At 37.1% G+C, this 18,401-nt stretch overlaps 1 protein-coding gene and 1 non-coding gene across 3 annotated transcripts in view; both read left to right on the forward strand.

Moving 5' to 3' along the window:
* LOC118267786 (40S ribosomal protein S19a) overlaps positions 1–18,401 on the forward strand; it is a 43,473-nt gene that overhangs the window by 15,586 nt on the left and 9,486 nt on the right. The window contains exons 9-19 of one of the 2 annotated variants that reach the window (XM_035581974.2): positions 3,517–3,779; positions 4,121–4,308; positions 5,276–5,357; positions 8,025–8,057; positions 8,462–8,725; positions 8,806–10,330; positions 11,147–11,345; positions 12,184–12,308; positions 13,375–13,590; positions 14,052–14,379; positions 18,071–18,291. In XM_035581974.2, the coding sequence (XP_035437867.2) occupies positions 3,517–3,779; positions 4,121–4,308; positions 5,276–5,357; positions 8,025–8,057; positions 8,462–8,725; positions 8,806–10,330; positions 11,147–11,345; positions 12,184–12,308; positions 13,375–13,590; positions 14,052–14,379; positions 18,071–18,291 (3,444 nt within the window). The remainder of the gene's footprint in view (positions 1–3,516; positions 3,780–4,120; positions 4,309–5,275; positions 5,358–8,024; positions 8,058–8,461; positions 8,726–8,805; positions 10,331–11,146; positions 11,346–12,183; positions 12,309–13,374; positions 13,591–14,051; positions 14,380–18,070; positions 18,292–18,401) is intronic. The other variant, XM_050694349.1, reaches the window with a different exon arrangement.
* Trnal-caa (transfer RNA leucine (anticodon CAA)) lies at positions 12,633–12,748 on the forward strand. The gene is made up of 2 exons: positions 12,633–12,670; positions 12,704–12,748. It is a non-coding gene; the product is annotated as a tRNA-Leu (tRNA).

An 18,401-nucleotide genomic window follows, 5' to 3' on the forward strand; every position in this document is an offset into this window, starting at 1 on the left:
TGGAGCTTAAGTTGATGTCATTGTTTTCGTAATACGATGTTAGAGTATTTCAGTGGACATAAACAACGGTTTCATGTTGTGTTGTGTTGTGGGTGGATTGTTGCGACATCAAGACATGATGACAAATGACACCATTGGCTTGTATCGCGCGTTTTTTAATGCTTTTAAGTGCTTGCACTAAGTTGCTTTTAAATTTGATAAGATAATGTTAGGTATGTGCTTTTTGCTTGAAATCATTGTTTTAGATATTAAAAAGTAGTTTTTTGATGTTTTCGTTTATTTTATTGGTCTAGTAGGGGTGAGAAATGGGCCCAGTGAGATGTACAAAAACTGGTGGTACTTACCCTTACCTATAAAGAGGTAGTTGCTGACAAATCCTACACTAGGATTTATTACCGTATCGTGGGTGCGTTTACAAACATACAAGTTCACATACACTATATGACACCCAGAAACACAAAGTGTTGTTCCGTGCAGGAATCGAACCCGCGACATGTTGCACGGCAGCCAGTTGCCCAGCCACCAGTCAAAATATCAGTATCTTTTATTGTTTGATTATACATATGACGTATTTCTGTAGATATGTGGAGTAACATAAACCTGTTTCTTTGTCATATAGTGGTATATATTACATTTGTCATTATTTTTTTCTACCACTGCAGTTTGGCATATTATTACGACAACCGTGTATAAGATCTATACCTGATAACGATTAGTTTCAAAATACTTAATTCAAGGTTTTATTTTACGTAGGTATTCTAATAAAATCCTCGACCTCCTTAGAAATTGCCACGACCGTCTTAGTGTTTTGTTTTGCATACATATTAGTGTACCTAAATGCCTAGTGGTTACAAAATACATATATGTACATAGAGAGTGTTTATGAACTTAGTAGAAATGTAGCAAATAAGAATAAAATAATAACATTTAATTAGTATTACATTATATCATATTACATTAATTATTATATTACATTCAGTTAGGTATTACTATTAATTATGACTAAAGTATTTCATATTTATTATAAGCTTAAGTCGTTCTTATAATTATGTGTATAGATATGAGTCATATGACTTGTTATTCTTTTAATAACATTTAATGGAAGTCTTTCCTTATTTTCCATAAAAAGAACCACTATTCATTTCAATTTATTACTTTTTTATTTAGGTCCTAACTTTAGAAATGGCTTCGCTCGGGTCAATAGAGATTAAAATAGCCTGGCGCTGTCTCTAGAGTGTAACTGAACTTTAGTTCCCCAATTTATTTAATGGTTTAGACGTCAAAACATCGCGGACGGACCCAGTTTGGTAATAAGTAAAGTCTTTATACATAGAGATAGAGAAGTCTATATACAAAAATAATACTACTGGCGTGTTTTCGGTTTTTCGAAAATTTCTCAGTAGTAGCACGGAGTCTGGAATTGTGTCCAGTATAATAATATGGCAAAAGGCTCACCTTCATTTAACACAAATGGTGAAAAGTGGGTGTACATTGTATAGCGGCATTACGTGTCGTAATGAACACCTCTGCCTACCCCTTCGGGGATAAAAGGCGTGACGTTGACGTGACGTTTATATACATAGTTCTATGTATATGTTCATAAATATCTCTTTTAGTACGTAATAAATAATGATTTGACAATACCTGCTTACTTTCTTTAGATCTGAATGTAAACTGTCTGCCAAAAAATATTCCCATCTCTCTCTAATCGTAATTTATTTTTTTCAATTATTTCAAACAATGTTGCAACATATTATTGGATTGTAGTCATTATTCAATTAAACGTACAAGGCCAATATATTTTAAAATTTAAAATGAATACTAATAAAAAATATTGAAGTTTAAACTAATTAATCTTTAAGACGGTCGAATTTTAAACTAAACTAAAATAATAATATAAAACTAAGTTTATGTTTGCGTCCTTGTTTGTTATATCATTTATTTCTTCCATGTTTTTCTGTGCGGAATTTGATCAAAATCCGTCCAGCAATTTTGGTGTGAGATTGACATACAAACTTTACTTTCGTTTACGGTTCGTCTATGGTTACGGTATACACAAGTCAATATATTTTAAAGTTATACTATCAACTGCACACAAAACTATTAAATACTAAGTTATGAATGTTCTGACCTCAAAGGTCGAGGTAACCTAGACTCAAACTTTACCTCCAACATCAGAAATATTCGCCATTTACAATCATATGACACAGGCACTAAGGCATAGTTTAGCATACCATTGAAACTCCTAGTTCTTGTCTTAATAACAACAATTTTGTATTATTTTGTCCTCATAAAAGTCGTCATACATGTTAAATACAAAGCATTGTGACAATAAATTGTTATTACCTACTTATTTCAAGTATTTATTTGGCTATAAAGTTATTATGTAAAATTACAAAGATGTTTTGTTAATAAGTCATATAATATAATATATAAGGAAACATAAAGTTGCATGTTATTATGTAACTGACATTGAAAGCGATTATTGACGCGTTGTAATTTTAACTGACGCTTGCGTTTAGAGTTTAGATGCACGATAAATAAGTACTGCACCGCCGTACTCAGAGTCATTTAATGATTACTTAGCCCAAGTCCTTAGCAATTGTTTTTAATATAAAATCTTTACTAAGGAATAGTTTAAGTAATCATTAAATGTCTTTGAGTACGGCAGTTAGGTGCTAAGCTGGTGTTGTGGTCGTAACTAGTCTAGTCTGTCAGTTTCAGTCCAATTCTCGGGTCACGATTTGTAGTCGAAATAAATTCGGGTTTTCCAATAGTATTAGGTGTATGTATGGAATAAATAGTTTGGTGATAGATCATTCCTACTCTTCCCGCGGGTATCCTAAGACTCAGCAGCGCCACGACAGCGCTCTCCATAAAACCCAAACTTAGTTTATTTTGATCTCCAACCCAGACTAACAAAGAGATTATAGATATCAAACCTTCTTATGTAGATGGTGCCTACAATCGACCAGTTTACTGTCATGGGGTATTATTTATTTTAGGTTCACATCACACATCAGAAAATATCACTTTATTTTTAGACACATTCTAATTAACATTGGAGATTAATTCGTCCCAATCAGTCCATGATTAATTTTAACTTCTCATCTTAAGTATTTGTTATGTAGTTGACAACAGGTTTTCAAAACCCAGGTACTTGTGATGTAGGAAATTGATTAAGTGCGAAGTTTTACCGCATGTGAACAGGTTTTATGGTCTAACGTCAAGCTTCTACGAAAGTTTGAAGGTTGAATGCCGTCTTGTTATTAACATAACACTCGAATTTATGGAGATTACTCGTATCTTAAATATACCAACTTATAACATGTGATTATGTACCAAAGGGAAGGTCATTTGAATACTTTTTGCGAAACGGATATTTTACACAGATTTTAGTTTTTGAATGTTTTGGATGAATAAGCGTTGAAATCGAAATTTAATTGTTTTCCTAAACATAATCCGTTTTATTTAGTTTTTTTTTAAATTATATAATATGTATTTTTTCCTTTCCAGAGAAACACACTAGATCTGTACATTTCTCACCAAAGAGGTCCATTCTTCAAGGCTGAGTTCCAAACGGAATTAGATCTAAAAAGATTCCACATTGCCGACGTAACAGACAAACGTATATTCGTCTCTGTCATGCACACTGATGCCCTAGCGAATTTGTACGTGTCAGAGATAAGCAACAATTTCACACAGTACAACTTTGTGTTGAGTTTGGAACAGATATTGTGCTATTTCCCTGATGCAAACTGGAAGGACAGCTGGCTTGAGTGAGTATTACTTATGTAAATTTATTTTTTTGGTTTTAGACTACAGATATTTGCACTTATCCCTTCCCAAATAAAAAGGTTGTTGGCCTTTAAATTTTCCAATAAACAGCTCATACTTCTGGTTGTGTATACTTCATACATCTTTCACGTAGTCAGTTCCTATCGAAGGGAATGGCACCGTGTCATTTGTAACCTTGTCTGCAAGGACAGAGTCTTTTGGCTGCAGAAATATTTTTATTTTAGTCTCAGGAATGTCAGTTTGAGGTGACGTTCACAAACAGATCAATCATATCATGTATCAAGTATAAATATTTCGAGTAAACAAAAGGGTATTTTTTCAGGGATGTGACCGAAGATCCATTTACGGACTTGTACCGCGTTGAAGGATTAAAGGGAATCTACATTGCTTCGCGAGTGGACTCGAAGGCTCCAGTAGCAAATATTGGACCTGAGCATCTGATCTCTCTGATTACTTTCGACCATGGAGTCACTTGGTCTCCTATTAATCCACCAACTGAAGATGAGAATGGTGAGCCTCTTTGTTATTGCTTGTGTTATACGATGGCGAACTTCGCATTATCATAGGTTAGAGTTAAGAAAATAATATTAATCATCAGAATGGATTTTTACGGTATAAACCTGTAAACGAGCAGATGGATCACCTGATGGTAAGCAATCGCTGCCGCACATGGACACCCGAAACACCAGAGGCGTTACAAGTAGGTTGCGGACCTTTTGGGGGTTAGAAATTAAAGGATTGTTGGGGAATCGGGGATTGGGGAGGGGTTTTTAATTTTTAAATAATTGTTCCTCCGGTAACCTCACTCACACAACGAAATCCAACAGAAGCGTTGTTTTACGTCGTTCTGTGAGGCAGTGGTAACCTCCGGTCGAGCCGGACCATTATTGTCGAAACATGGCTCTTCCACATTTAGAGGTTCTAGAAAAAGAGTGATAACTGATAATTCAAGGATAAAACAAATCTTGACTGCATTTGAAAGTGACCATCAACTTGAGTAATAGGTTTTTTCAACAATACAAAAAAGAGTCTACGTTTCTTTCCACTAATCAGTGGAATGTTATGAAGCATGAACCAAGTTATTTGAGTTGCCATAATAAGTGCTGCAACGATGTTTACTTGATACCTTATCGAGTTGCGTTACATTGAGTTTCGCGGCGACTTTTAATTACATTTCCTCAACGTTTATAGATCTCAGTTTTGCAACACAAATGGCGATATTAAACTGTTATTGTTAGATTTTTCCTTTTATTTCTTCGGTTTTATGGTAATCGGTGTTTGTTTTTATACTCGTCGTTTTTATATTTGTCGTTATGTCAGATAGATTTTATATTATACAGACAGATGTCCTCAATAAACAAGCTCACTAAAATACTAAAGTATCGAGATAGCTCTTAAATTATTTTTATTTTTAAGGCATGAAGTTGCCCTGTATTTGGATAATCTCAATCTCACTTTCTCTTTTCTCCCTTCGCAGGCAAACCACTCAACTGCCACATTGAGAACTCCTGCAGTCTACATTTATGTCAGAAGTTCAGCCAACTGTACCCAGTTACAAGGTAAGATCAAATAAACTATAGCATAAATATGATGTTGTTGAATATTGAACTTTATAATAGCGGTTTAAGGTCCATTTTAATTGAACGTGCGTTTAGTTTTGGCTACCGTATCGATAAGTTTAACCCACGTTATCAGTTCCGTAATATGGTGCAATAATAAACTCATTCTATTAATTAGTTACGCCTAAAATTAAATATTGCTTATCGGATTAATTTAATAAACTATTTTATGGGTAGGTTAGGTTCACAATGAATTTAACTATTCTTGATCAAATGATAAATGAGGTATAAAATATTTATTCATTATTGATTTATTATTTTATGATTTACCATGTAGGTAACATTAGTCATAAATGGAAATGTCCAGTAAACATTTACTAGTTATTTAAGTAGTGCAATTCCTATCTGTGATAATAAAAACCCAGAAAATGTCGTTGTAGGCTTCAGATAACCTCTTGTGATACCTAGAGTCAGCCATTATCGTTATAAAATGGACTTTCCTAGAGTGCAATGTGTAGGAAATACATATTTATGTATATAGATATAAAAGATATCGATAACTTGCAATCATAAGTTATATCGATTGTTATCAGGGAAAGGGAATATCACTTGTTTCTCTGAGATTATTACTACGGAAATGCTACTAAATAAATATAGTAATCTTATAAGCCGCCCACACCAGGGTTTTCCCCTGTGTCGTGGGTGCGTTTACAAACATACACATGATATCCAGACCAGAAACAACAATTTGTGGATCACACAAAGAGTTGCAAACGGCTACACGTTGTACAGCAGCCGATTACCCAGGCACAAGTCACTAAAGTCTAATTGTAAGCGGTCACCGTAATGTTAGTCCAATCTGCAACATCAGACGCATCACGAGTGCATTGCCGACTTTGTAGGAAACTCTCCATTATTTTTGAGAAGCCCATCCATAGGTATATAAGTTTTACACAATAATATTATTAAGATAGGAGAGGTCACCATTTCCGAACTCCAACACAAACTTAGAGGTCTGTTTTAAAGAAATAGATTAATATAGAATGAAAGGATCACACTATTCGAATAACAAACCTTTGTATTAACGAGGTCATTGACCAATGAATGCAACAAATTGTACGGCACACACATATAGACAACTTAAAAGCAAAGAATAAGATAGCGCATTATTTAAATTAAGTTTAAAAAATATATTTACGGAAATTATGGCCGGTTTATCACCGGTCAGAATAATGAAAGTGTTTATAAATTCGTGTGTCTACCTATAATTGTACTTGTACATTCTCAAAGACACCTTGAACTTTGTTTGGAGTTCTGATAATACGTACATACAATACATAATGATACATATATACAGTAGATATTATGTTCATATGTCTTGTTTTCTGTAGATATTAAAGTATCTGTTTATTAAACAGTTTGTTGACCCGTTTCGAATAGGAAGGAATCGTGTGTGACTGCTTATTATCGCTGTAATCTAACTGGAGTAACCAGTTGATAATTGTTATTGATAAGATTATAATAGATACAATTACGCCACGGTTGAGGCTGTTTAGATTATGACCAGGGTTGGACGACAGTCCTAGAATGCATTCATTCCCTGTAAAAAGATCTATATAAGCCATTCGTGGATATAAATCGTGATGATTTATATAAAATACATACAAGTACATAGTTCTAATAACACTAAATTACACAGTCGCAGTTGTTTCGGTATTTTCCTACAGATTCCCAGATCGATATATATTTTCAAGTAGCTAGTGTTATTTAATTTATATCACGACTGCGAACACAAACAAATTAGTCACGTATTGACTAACCGCAGCTACCACAAGTATTGTACCTTTAGGTAGTCTATGTCTTAGTAATATACAATACTTTGCACTTTACGATATGATTCATCATTCAACATAATTATGGTATTTATTATGTCTATTTTTTATAATAAGGCTCATCAGCCGTCCTACTAGTTATAATGCTCATAACATTACGAGTTCTAGCGATAAATTCGCGGTTTCATATGCGTCAAAGAAATTATCGTAAAGGGACCTATTATAATTATTTTTATATGCTTTCGGGAAATATTTATTTTTAATATTGGTGAAGGTTTTAGTTGGTCTGTTGCAAACATTATCTCTTTATAATATTAATTTATTAGTTATATACTAATTGGAAGTAACTTACTATATATTATGTAATGTGCTACATCTATCTATCTATCTATACTTATAACAACAAACTCGTGGGCTCTATACTATTATATTTTTGAGTAATAGAGTAGACACTAATAAAACGCGTAACCATTATAAAATATTGAAATGCTAGTGAACTAATGCTAGAATACTTATAATGTAATGATTAGCTAGGAACTAGAAGCTGCTAAATAAATATACAAAGTCACAACCTATATGTGCTTAATACGTTATGAAGATAACCCTTCTTAGTAGTTGGGTCAAAACTATCATACATCTTATCACCTTTCTCTTACCTTTTATTATAAAATTATACAATTTTATACCATAAAAGCACCAAGTTTGCTTAAATATTCACCAAAATGTTGGGAAACTATCACATTTCTTGTTACTTAAACCGTAAAATTACTCACATAGCAATTATAATTATGTTTCATATAAGAAAAATGCTGATAAAGATTAAAATTGCTTGCAGCCCACCTGGAAATGTGGTTGCGAACGGTTTGAGGTAAACTGACACGAATAGAGTGTATTATAGTTACTTGATTATGCTTTTTGTTTAATTTGCACAGCACGAACATATGTGTTTATCCATTTTATTTAAATCTTTCCATTGGTTTATACAGTTTGTGGTTATATTTGCTTCATTATGGTTTCATTAACTCATTCCATCATTTGTCAATAACATTAAATGGCAATAGTTTTTATTCAATGTTTTATAATTTGACTTTAGAAGAATGTAGACCTCAATTCAGTACACCATTAATTTTAATATGTATTTGATTTGAGCATGGTAATATTTGCTGGTTATTTGTTGAAGATGTTAGTGTTCACAGAGGGAATCTGGTGAATGTTTGGTGTATCATATTTCATAGCATGATAGAGGGTGTCAACATATGTTATCTATTATAGGTCAGCAAGCATTATGAGCTCGAAATCAGCGCCAGGAATTATTATGGCCACCGGTGTCATGGGCAAGTCGCTGAAAGGAATCCCTGGCGTGTACATCAGTCGCGACGCCGGTCTTACGTGGAAGAGGATTCTCAAAGACTACTACTTCTTCAACTACGGTGACCATGGCGGTGTTCTGGTAGCTGTCAAGTACTTTAAATCTCGTGGTGAAACGAGAAAGATACTGTACTCAACGAACGAAGGCATCGAGTGGAACTCTTATCAGTGAGTCACTGCTGCAGTTACTGTTATCAATATAAAATTAATTATATTTGTTTGTCGTTATTAACAACATTAATTTATAGGTTCAATGCCGATGACCTGCGCATCTACGGACTAATGACCGAGCCCGGAGAGAATACGACAACGTTTACTATGTTCGGCTCTGCGAACGACCAACATCAGTGGATTATAATTACAATCGATTTGCGTAATACTTTCGCTCGCAACTGCACTAGTGACGACTACAAGTACTGGTCTCCTTCGCCTCCTAACTCATCCGTCTCCTGTGTGCTCGGTACCAGGAACACTTTCCAGCGCCGCCTCGCCCACACGAACTGCTACAACGGAATAGATTACGACAGACCTTTCAAAAAGGAGACTTGCGAGTGCAGTCGCAGAGATTTTGAATGTGATTTCGGATTTATGCTCTCCGGCAATGAATGTATTCATAATAAATCCTCAAAATACGATCCATACGCCGTTCCTGCAGATTGTCTGCCCGGTCACTTCTACTGGCGCACTAAAGGTTACAGGAAGATTGATGGAGATGTATGCAGTGTCTCAGGTTACATGGCGTACGTTCCTGATCTGATCCCCTGCCCTCTTGAAGAACCAACAGAATTCATGCTAGTCGCCCTCGGCAATAAAATCGCTCGCATTGATCTGTCTGAAAACACGACTATATACCCCGTGGTGAATGAAAGGAACATCGTTGCCATTGAATTTGACATAAAGAACAACTGCATCTACTGGGCTGACATAGAATTGGATAAGATCAGCCGTCAGTGCTTCAACAATGGCACGACACAGGAGGTGATCGTCGACAGAGACCTCGCCAGCATAGAAGGCATGGCATTTGATTGGATTTCTAACGTTCTGTTCTTTGTCGATGGCTTGAGGAAGAAGATCGAAGCTGTAAGGATAGATATGATCAAGGAAACCAGAATGAGGGTCACTATTTTGGATTCGAAAGTTTTATCGCGTCCCCGCGGTATTGCAGTACATCCAAAAGCAGGCTTTCTATTCTGGACAGACTGGGACAGGAACAACCCATCAGTTTCCAGGTCAAACCTTGACGGTAAGGACGTTGTAAAATTGTTCGGCAAGCCAATAGTCCAGTGGCCAAATGGTATCACGATCGACCAGATGTCGGAGAGGATATACTGGGTGGATGCTATGGAGGACTACATCGCTAGCTCTGATTTGAACGGCAAGTACTTTAAGCGGATTTTCTCGAACGACCAGAGAGTAACGCATCCATTTGCTGTAGCGGTGCTGAAAGACAAGATGTACTGGGACGATTGGAAAGAGAAATCAATATTCGTTGCTGACAAAGACAGTGGAATGAATGTGATGACGATTAATGATTCGTTCGTCGGTTTGATGGACTTGAAGGTGTTCGCTCACTTCGTGCAGTACGGCAGTAACGCGTGTTCGTACAAGAACACTAGTTGCGACACGATATGTTTGGGCGGGCCGGGCAATACATTCAGCTGCCTGTGTCCTGATGGGCTGACTATGGTTGGCGGCAAGTGCATGTGTCCCAACAACACGGAGCCCTACGCGAACATGACGTGTCCCGAAACAGAAGTATCTACTTGTGGCCTGGTAAGTTCATTCTCATTTAGTACATTGTTCTCTTATTTTGTATGTTATTGTAGTGTTGATTGAATTTCTTTGTTGTGATTTATACTTTTATCAATGTTATCGGTCTACATACGTCAGTAAGCTGATTGTGAGGGCCGGGATTAGTGTTATCTGCGTAGATATTTATTTTATAATGTAAACAAAAATAGGTAAACTTTATTTAAATTCAAATTCCAATGAAATATTATCTTATTGGGTTTCCACTAACAACGCTGGGATTGAAACTACCCCTTAATGACGCAGAGTGCGTATGACATGTGATGTGCCTACACGTAGAAATAATGATGAATAATGAGATAATTTACAATAAATGGTTGTACCGTTGTACGTACTTCCTGTAAAATGCATGTGTTTCATACTTAGCTTCATGTGATAATTATTTCAAAACATGAAAATAATGTAACACACTATGTTATTTTCATGTAATAGGCAAGCCTATCGGCATTCAGAGTACTGTACTATTTTTTTTTTATAATAACTATCGTAAGACATACTAAATTAACTAAAAATCACGGTTTACTTAGTAGGCTGCGCGACGTCACCACGTCTGCGCACGCTGGTCATGATGAAGAGTCCTTCTGTGACTCGAAACTAGTAGAGCTTTTCTCCATTAATTTACGTGAATAAACCGTGATTTTTTGTTAATTTATTATAAGTACTATTTATATAATTCGGAATTTCAAAATGAGGGTCAAAAATAAAATTCAATCAAATATTGAGGATATTTATTTGTTCAACAATTTGTATGAAGCTTAAGAATATACTTCCCACTCACAGGAGGAGTTTACATGCAAGAATGGGAAGTGTATATCATCATTCTCTCGCTGCGATGGTAACAACGACTGCGGAGATCTGTCCGATGAGATCGGCTGCCTCTGTGTCCCGCCGATGATCATGTGTGACAATACTCGGTGCTACCTACCACACTGGAAGTGCGATGATGATATCGATTGCGCTGATATGAGCGATGAGAAAGGTATTGTTATTTATTTTTATGTTTTATTAGTTTTTCTTCTGTTTTGTTGATGCAAACACCCCGTCCTAGCTACTTACTCTCGGAACCAATCTCAATGTCAATGCAATATCAATACAATAAAATCTCACTAATTATTCAATGTCAAAACTGTAGAACCTAAATCGTAGCTTTTAAAATAGCATTCAGAGTACGGAAAATAAAACCAAACTCAATACCATTTACTTCATTCAACATCCACGCAATATGGATGCAATGGGCAAGTCAAAAGTCAACTCAAAAGTACGAGATTTCACAATTTTAATGTCGATCGCTTGGTATTGGATTCAAGAGTTCGTTACGGTTGACGCAGCAGAGGGTGGCTAATGCATGATAAAATATTCACGTCATGTTTTGTGTACCTATATCTTTAGTTATATTTTAAATAAATTTAATGAATTGTTTGGTTTGTCACCATGTCAATCTGCGGCCAAAGGTTATTCGATAGTTTACGATGACTAATTGTTAGTATGACACGACTCCATAAGTCACTGACTAATTTATTGGTAGTTTGACAAGTGCAACCATCAATTACTACAAGTATAAGAATTTTGCACTGATGAATAGTCATAATCGCCAATTAAACAACTAAAAGCCAACAACATATTTACAAGAAACGTTAAGATACATTGGCTTATTCCCTAACAAACTGAAATTAGAAATTCCTTTTCATTGATTAAAAACAAATAAGTACTAATACAATCACACAAAGAAATTAATTAGCAATTTGATAACACGATAAACAAAGGAAATATTGCAGAATAAGTATAAGCTTGCTAATACTGTTTTGTTAATATTTCAGACTGCGGTCACCGTAATTGCTCGGAGAACAAATTCCAATGTGACAATGGACACTGCATAGAGAAGCGTTGGTTGTGTGACGGAGACAACGACTGTAAGGATGGATCTGATGAAAGAAACTGCACGGTAAGTTCACTTATTATATTGAGAAGGCCTAATCCTCCCCCTCAATCTCTAATCCCCAAATTTACAATCCTTAAAATCCCAGTAATGCACTTGTAATTCTTTTAGTGTTGCGGTATAAATGGGCGGCGTCGTTTATTAAAAAAAAACCAAGGAACAGCGTTCGCAACAAAAAAAAAACTCCAAAAATAAAATTTAATAAATAAAGCAAAACAACCAATACTTTTCAAAGACAAATTCCAATTTATCAAACTTCCATTACCCAATTTAAAAATGGGATAGCATGCGCTCGGATACCGGTCGGCAATTTCACCGTGTTACGTACATGTCAGGATGGCCGAGCGGTCTAAGGCGCCAGACTCAAGGTTCCCTTGCCCACTAAACGTGGGTTCGAGTTGTTCTGGTCCTCTCTGAGGGCGTGGGTTCGAATCCCACTTCTGACAAACTTTTTGTTAATGTTTTTCACTTTTTTGTGTATTTATTTTCACAGTAACATTCTTTATTTTATAATTTTGTGTAAAATGTATGTTTAATGTTTTGTAAAGATATTTTTTCGTTGGAAATCACATGTTAGTTCCCAGTAATTTGCATGATTCATGTTTGATTGTAATTACAATGTAATTTATCATCTTTCGACATTGTTGTGTTTAGTTTTTATTGTGATACTGATACCGTGTTGTTAGTGTCAAATGATTGTATGCCATTAAAGTATAGTGTTACTATGTCGCGTGTGAATTATGGCCTTGTATTTTGAAAAGAAATTGGGTCACATTGCTGGAATCGCTGGAATTAATACAGAAATATTGAGATTTATTTAAGTACATAAGAGTTTACAATATTATTTTAATAAGTTTATAATAAAAAATCTACTAGATTATTTCTGAACATTTTCTCACAATATCAATTCCCGATTCCCCAAACAACCCTTAAATTCCTAACCCCCTAATAGAAAAAAGAGTAAAAATATAAGGTTTAGTAATTAATTGTTTATAAATAATCTTTATTTAATTTAACTTTATAAACACTCATTATACCAACAACTTTTCTTATTATTATTATCTGTCAACAGATTCAAACGAAACGTCCAGATATAGTGGAAAGTTGTTCCGGCAACGGTTTCGCTTGTAGCAATGACAGTAGCATGTGCATCCCCAACTCGTGGGTCTGCGATGGGGAGAAGGACTGTGATAATGGCGAGGATGAGAATGACCAGCGGTGCAAGGACTCCACCTGCGCTCCTTACATGTTCCGGTGTCCCAGCGGCAAATGTATCTTTAAATCTTGGGTGAGTTACTTCACTACATACTATAAAACAAAGTCACTTCCTCTGTCCCCATGTCCCTTTGTATTACATAACGGATTTTCATGCGGTTTTTTTAATAGATACAGTGATTCAAGAGGAATGTTTATATGTATAACATAGCCCCCATGCAATGCTGGGGCGGGTCGCTAGTTTTAAATAACCTATAATATACTCATGTACTTAAAGTGTTGTCCAGTTGTTCTTTAACAGTATTTATGTCTATCAAAATTGCTTTAAAAGAAAATGCTTGTGCTTTAATAAGCCTCAGAGTTAAGCAGCATAAAACTATGCTTGTATTTGTTTATCTATTTCATTAAAAAGTGAATATTTAGGCTTTACAATTTACTTTATGATTACCAATAAATTAGTAAATAAATTTTGAGATTGTTGTCTAGAATTTTGCAATTGTAAGTAATTTTTAACATTATTTTATTTTGATTTAGGTCTGCGACGGTGAAAACGACTGCGGCGACGAGCACTCCTCGGATGAGAAGAACTGTACCAATTCTCAACATTCTAAATTGCTCCCTATTCCCGGTACAGAGAAGCCAGATTTCTCTAGCAATAAGACGTGTCTGGACTGGATGTTTAAATGTGACAATGGGAACTGTATGCCGGATTGGTGGAGGTGCGATGGGATCGATGATTGCGGGGACAAGTCAGACGAGATCGGCTGTGGCTTTGACCCGCCATCTGAGTTGATTCCAGTCACCCCTGACCATACTCCAGTCGTTAAGAGGTGTGGCAAGAATGACTTTACATGTGCACCAGGTATGTTGGTAAACTTTTTATTATTGTCACAAAATAAGAAACCAAAATATTATAAATGTTCACATAAAAAATGGAAAAATTACGTCATATCCATTATTATTATACTTTATTGCACACACACAAATATAAACAGATACATACAATTTCGAAAGGTTATGTACAAAGGCGAGCTTAACCCAGAATTGGGTTCTCTGACAGCAAACCTTAAAGCTAAAGAGAGATTTTATACAGGCGGGTAATCAACGTGCGCAAAATTTTTAAAACTACAAACACATTCTAAGAAAAAAACTACTAACTAAACAACAAATAACAAAAAAATAAAACTACACAATAGACAAAATAATAATTACAAAATAAAATATAAATTAAATACATACATAAATACATAAATCATGTTGACAAAAAATGTTCTTTAATTCGTCTCCTGAAGACATCTAATGATGAGCTCCCGCGCACAGTATGTGGAAGAGAGTTCCAAAGCCTCACAGCATGAACAGTGAAGGATCCACCATAACGGCTCGAAGCATGAGGAGGGACACGGAGAAGTAGAGATGAAGAGGAGCGACAGGGTTTGTCTCTGGGAGCAAGAAATTCAAAACGTTCCCGAAGATAGCTTGGGGAGTGGGAGTTGTGAAGAAGAGAGTAGAGAAAAGAAAGAATATGAACATCCCGACGTCGCCGAATAGGCAGCCACTTCAGCCGGCTCCGAAATTCAGACACATGGTCGTATTTCCGGAGGCCAAAAATGAAGCGGATGCACAGATTCTGGAGACGTTCGAGTTTGTCGAGAAGTTCCTCAGTCGCATCAAGGAAACAGACATCAGCATAATCTAATAGGGGGAGGAGAAGCGACTGAGCAAGAGTAATTTTTGTTTGAAAAGGCAGGAACTTCTGGAGCCGTTTAAGAGACTGAAACGAGCAAAAAACCCTCCTGCTTACTTCCGCAACGTGCAAACCCCATGACAGGTTGCAGTCCATTAGTATACCCAAGTTCTTGACGTGAGAGGAGTATGGAATAATAGTGTTATCGAAGAAGACCTGTGGAGGAGACTGTAGTTTATTAAGAAAATATCTGCCACCAATAATGAGAGCTTGTGATTTGGCAGGATTGACTAAGAGTCCAAAACTTTTAGCCCAGTTACCAATGTTTCCAAGATCATTATTGATGGCATTAATTGCACTAGAGATTTCCTCAAGTTTAAAGTGTTGATAAAGCTGCAAGTCGTCTGCATAGAGATGGTAGTGTGAAGCAAGTGACTTGGTGACGGCGTTAATAAAAACGGAGAAAAGTAAAGGAGAGAGAACGCCACCTTGAGGAACACCCGCAGCGAGGTCGCACCACTCAGAGGAAGCCTCATTACAGCGGACCGACTGCGAGCGACCTCGAAGATAAGAATTGAACCACGCAACTGCAGAAGGGGATACACCTAGTGAGGATAGGATACCTAGGAGGATGTCAAAATCAACTGAATTAAACGCACTGCTAAAATCCAGCAAAACTAGTACTGTTAGAAGCTTATTCTCCATGGCCAGTCGGATGTCATCGGTAATTTTGACCAGCGCCGACACTGTGCTATGGCCAGGACGAAAACCAGATTGGTACGGACTCAGCAGTCCGTTGGAGGAGAGATAATTAGACAGTTGATTGTTGACAACACTCTCAAGGACTTTGGATAGGATAGGAAGTATGGATATAGGGCGGAACTGGGTAACCGAGGATGGATTGGAGACTTTGGGCAATGGCAACACATGAGCTTTCTTCCAAGCTGATGGAAAGGAGCTAGTGAAGAGGGAGTAATTAACAAGATGGAGAATGACAGGAACGAGTACATTGAGGATAGGAAGAAGCATTTGTAGGTGAAGACCATCGTCCCCCACAGCTTTTGTGGAAATGGATAGGATAGCACGTTTAATATCTCCCTCCGCAGCCGGGCGGAAAGAAAAAGAAGAACAGTTTGGCAACGAAAGGCTGGAGAGATAATTAAGTGTAGATGACTTAACATTGTCATCTAGCGTTACTGGTGGCTTTGAGAAGTGTTCATTAATTGCATTGAGATTAATTTCGGGAGCGCTATCATTAGCAACTTTCCCAATGCCAAAAGACTTTAGAAATTGCCATACTTGTGCCGTGTTGAAGTCCTTAATGGAGTTGTGAATATGGCGTCTCTTTGCATCTCTGCACAGACGACTGCAGCGATTTCGTAATTTCTTGTAGGACGACCAGTTCTCCTCAGTTGGATCTCTTCTGTACCGTCGCTTAGCCTTATCGCGTTTGGACATCTGCTGCTTAATACCGTCAGATAGCCATGGGGCCGGAAGATGTTTAACATTTACCTTCTTAAGAGGAGCGTGTTTATCATAAAGTTCCAATACCAACTTATTAAATAAAGACACCATAGAATCTACATCATTGCAGTCGTAAACAGGAGACCAGTCAATTCCGCCCGCATCTTCCATCAAACGATCCATATCAATGTTCTTGAAACTGCGAAGGAAAAGAAATTTGGATTTACGCTTAGGTGGACGGATCTTATAAGATAGAAACAAAAGGTCGTGATAAGAGAAAGAGGCAGAGAGCTGCCCATGAGTGGCAACCTTGCTGGGGTCTGAAACAATTATGAGATCAAGGAGTGAGGGATTGCAATGAGGGGCGTGATGAGTGGCATTAAGCTGAAGAATGTGCATATTGACAGAAGAGACAAGGGATCGGAGTTTACGGCTACGCCCATCATCCCTAATCAAACACGTGTTGAAGTCTCCGAGGATTATCGTGTGGTCATAGAGGGGAGTGAACTGTTCAAGTTTCGACTCAAAAGAGGAAAAGTAATCGAAAGTGCAGGAAGGATTGTAATAGACACCTAGAAGCACCTTGGTGTTATAAAAAGTAATTTCAATAAATAGGTGTTCTGCGAATTTAGAGTAATCACTCGGAGACTTGTCAACAATTTTAAAGGAGATATCTCCACGGAGATAAATGGCGACCCCTCCGCCTCCCTTGCCGGTCCTGTCACTACGCACGAGCTTGTAGCCGGGCAAGGAATATTGCGTGGAAGGAAGTGCTGGTTTGAGGAAAGTTTCAGAGACAAGGATAGCATGAACAAAGTTGGAGTCAAAAGAGGATAATAAGTCGGCATGATGAGCAGGAATACTTTGAGCGTTTATGTGAACCGCGTTAAAGAATTTACTGTAAGGAGAAAAGGTATTAAAGAGTTGTTCACGGAGATGTATTGAGTCATCACTAAACGCGCTAGCAAAACTCTCATCAGAGACATAAGAAGACGAACACGAAACAAAACTGTCATCAAAATGATCGAACATGACATATAATAAAAATATATATAAGTATAAAAAGAAAATATATATATATCTAAATACAAAATCAAATTAAAAACAAAAAACAAATTACAATAATAACAGTTACCTGTTATTTCGACACCTTCGATGCACTCGTTAGTTAATTTGCCATACGTGGATAAAAAGACTCGTATTCACGGACAGTGACGTTTCTGATCCTCCATTATCTCCTCATCACTTCGGGTTAATTGCCATAGTTAGTTTCCATTACCGTACCGTAGTTGTTTCTGATTATTACCTATTAATTACACACGAATCGTGTATTTGCTGTCCTTCATATTAAAAAAATGAGCCGTTTTTGTTTCCAATCCTGTAACATATGAGCATTGTGTGGCAGGTCGCTGTATCCCCCTGAGCTGGGTGTGCGACGGGGCCATGGACTGCTCGGACGGGTCGGACGAGCAGTCGTGCCGCGGCGCGTCCCCCCCTCCCCCCCGCTGCGGCGCGGACCACACGCCGTGCCGCGACGGCGCCGCCTGCGTGCGGACCGACCAACTCTGCGACGGAGTCTTCCACTGCGACGACAAGAGCGACGAGATGAACTGCCCTGGAACTTCTGTAAGTCACCTCCTGTTATTACAGTAGACAGGCGACCTGGTTAAGATCGCAGGGAGCCATTGTATTCCGGAGCTGCGGACAATGTAACAGGTTACCGGGACTCCGGCTCA

This window comes from Spodoptera frugiperda, chromosome 6 (genome assembly GCF_023101765.2).
Source record: "Spodoptera frugiperda isolate SF20-4 chromosome 6, AGI-APGP_CSIRO_Sfru_2.0, whole genome shotgun sequence".
NCBI classification, from domain to species: domain Eukaryota; kingdom Metazoa; phylum Arthropoda; class Insecta; order Lepidoptera; family Noctuidae; genus Spodoptera; species Spodoptera frugiperda.